The sequence below is a fragment of the Colobus angolensis genome, unplaced genomic scaffold (genome assembly GCF_000951035.1).
Source record: "Colobus angolensis palliatus isolate OR3802 unplaced genomic scaffold, Cang.pa_1.0 Scaffold34, whole genome shotgun sequence".
Classification (NCBI taxonomy): Eukaryota; Metazoa; Chordata; class Mammalia; order Primates; family Cercopithecidae; genus Colobus; species Colobus angolensis.
Window position 1 is genome coordinate 2443826 of NW_012116710.1, and position 3070 is coordinate 2446895.

At 37.8% G+C, this 3070-nt stretch overlaps 1 protein-coding gene across 1 annotated transcript in view; it reads left to right on the top strand.

The window, feature by feature from the left end:
* Window positions 1-2647, top strand: part of ATG7 (autophagy related 7) — a 144971-nt gene extending 142324 nt beyond the window's left edge. The window contains exon 18 of the mRNA XM_011952509.1: window positions 1861-2647. Within this exon, the coding sequence (XP_011807899.1) occupies window positions 1861-2019 (159 nt within the window). The 3' untranslated portion in view covers window positions 2020-2647. The remainder of the gene's footprint in view (window positions 1-1860) is intronic.
* Window positions 2648-3070: the final 423 nt, after the last annotated feature.

Consider the following 3070-nt stretch of genomic DNA (forward strand, 5'->3'; position numbering starts at 1 on the left):
ACTCTGTCACCCAGGCTGGAGTGCAGTGATGTGATCATAACTCATTTCAACCTCAACCTCCTGGGTTCAGGTGATCCTCCCACTTTAGCGTCCTAAGTGGCTGAGATTGCAGGTGCACTCCACCATGCCTGGCTAATTTTTAAATTTTTTTGTGGAGTTGAGGTCTCACTAGGTTGCCCAGGTTGGTCCTGAACTCCTAAGCTCAAGCAGTCCTCCTGCCTTGGGCACCCAAAGTGCTAGGATTACAGGTGTGAGCCATCGTGCCTGGCCCAAACAGTGTTTCAGTAAGCATCATTACAATGGAAGTCTTTGTGCCCTTGTACAACTTTATCAGTATGAAGTCTTAAAAGTGGAATTCCTAGATTAAAGGGTGCCTACATTTTCATCTTCTAAAAAGAGAAAAATTCTATTTCTTGTATTATTACTGTTCCAGTCTGTTTATGCATTGTTGATTTCTTAGGTATGTCTTCAATATCTGCTATCTTTTTAAAGCGTTCTTCTTTATTTCTTGTGAGTTCTGAGAGAATTTCTGAGGCATTCTGGTTCAGCATTCTACATTTCACAATCCCTGTGACCACTGAATTCCTAAATGTGATACTCATTGTTTGTTTCTAAGAACTCTTTACTGTTCTCATATTGTTCTCCTCTCAAGTGTACAGGCCTTTTATTTTTTAACTTTTTATTGAAGGATAACATATATCCAAAAAAACACACAAATCTTGTGTTCAACTTAATGAATTCTCAAAAAATACACCTTATGTAACCAATGCTTAGATAAATAAACAAATTATTACCAGCACTTTGGAGTGTCCCTTGTGCCCCTTACAGTCTCTCTGTGGGTAGCCACTATCTTTTCTTCTAACACCACACATTCATATTGCCTACTTCATTTTAATTTTATATAAATGTAATTATACAGTACATAATGCTACTCCTTCCTTTCATGTAACATTATGTTTGAAGGTAGTTTGTTCTCACTGATATATAGTATTCCATTGCATGACTATACCACAATCCATTTGTTCATTCTACTGTTGATGGTCACCTCAGTGGTTTCTAGTTTTGGGCTATCATGAATAGCGCTGCTATGGACACTTTCGTTTGTGTCTTCTGGTGCACATATGTACACATTTTTGTTGGGTGTGTATACACATAGAGTAGAATTGCTGTATCATAGGGTATAGAGTCCTGGTTGTTCCACATCCTTGCCAGCACTTGGTATTTTCTTTGTCATTTTAATCTTTTTGATAGGTGCAAAGTAGTGTTTCATTGTGGTTTCAGCATTCATGTCTCTAAATACTCATGCCATTGAGCCCATTTTCATGTTTATTGGCTCTTTGGATATCCCCTTTTGTGAAGTACCTATTGAAATTTATTTTTCCATTTTAAAATTATTTTTAAAAAATATGTTTGGCTAGCTGGTATGTCACATTTTTTTGACAAAATCCTTTTGCCCCTCCCTTCCCATTTATCCGTTTAAATTTATTTTCTTGGCTTTTATCTCACCTGTTTTCTAACCAGTGAACTTTAGGGCCACTAATCCTAACTCTTCTAGAATTTTTAGTGAATTTGCATGAAACTTACTTTATTGAGAAAACATTGATATGCAAACTGGAAGATAATGTTATTGTCATTCTAAGAAGGGAAAAGATGATAAATACTAAGCCGCTTTTAGTTTTTTGGCCACTAGATTGCATTTTATCCCCATACTGCATTCTAGTTTTTTAGCCACTAGATTGCATTATTATCCCCATATTTAATTCTCATTTTAATTTTATTTTTGACAAGAGCTTGTTAGAAGTGAAAGTCTTTTAATTTGCATTTTAAGCCTCCTTTTTAAAAAATGTAAATGTTTTACAGGTTCTTGATCAATATGAACGAGAAGGATTTAACTTCCTAGCCAAGGTGTTTAATTCTTCACATTCCTTCTTAGAAGACTTGACTGGTCTTACATTGCTGCATCAAGAAACCCAAGCTGCCGAGGTAGGAACAAAACAAGCTTTCTGTAGTGAAGACTGACATGCTTAAAACTATTTGATATTCGCCATATGGAAAAGGAAGACAGCAATTAATTTTAATTTTTGTAACTTAGAGCAAATATCACTAAATAAGTCTGCTAGTTACCAGAGAACAAATAACCTTCAGCAAGTGCTGGATACTGATGTGTGTAGGTTGCTGTCCAGTAGGTGCCTAATACACAAAATCACTGTGATAAAGGAAGTATAGGTTGTAGATTTCCAGGCATCTCTTGTCCTTACTGAAGATCTGCATGTGTATGGCCATTGGAGAGAGTTGGCTTTAATGTTCATATATCAAAATGTAAGTTGGTGAAGACACTGGACTCCAGCTATGTTCTTTAGAAAGAAGGTATTGGACTCTGGCCATGTTCTGATCAGAAAGAACATGCCTGGCTTGTTCATGATTTGATCAGTCTTCATAGACCCTGAACCGCACCATGAAATGGCTTGCCCAGACACAACCCAAGAGGGCCATGCTTTGTTTCTCAGCTAGAATATTTTGCAGATCTTAATTTCCTGGGTCATTGCACCATTTTTTTTTTTTAAGACTGAGTTTAAGAAATAAATTATTGGCCAGGTGAGGTGGCTCACACCTGTAATCCAAGCACTTTGAGAGGTCAAGGTGGTGGGTCACAAGGTCAGGAGTTTGAGACCAGCCTGGCCAACATGGTGTGAAACCCTGTCTCCACTAAAATAAGAAAATTAGGTGGGTGTCGTGGCAGGTGCCTGTAATCCCAGCTACTTGGGAGGCTGAGGCAGGAGAATTGCTTGAATCCTGGAGGCAGAGGTTGTGGTGAGCCGAGATTGTGCCATGCATTCCAGTCCGGGCGACAGTGTGAGACTCTGTCTCAAAAAAAAAAAAAAAAAAGAAATTATTTTGTTTTTTCCAAATGCTCGCTGTTCTTAGAAAAGGGATTGCTGTGTATGGTGGTAGAGCTATTTGGATCACTTGGCAAAATGTGCAATTCCTCAGATTTGATGAGTGAATTAAATCAATATCTTTTCCCCTTAGTTACCTGGGTAAAGAAACTATGAGGAGAAATGTAGCTTAT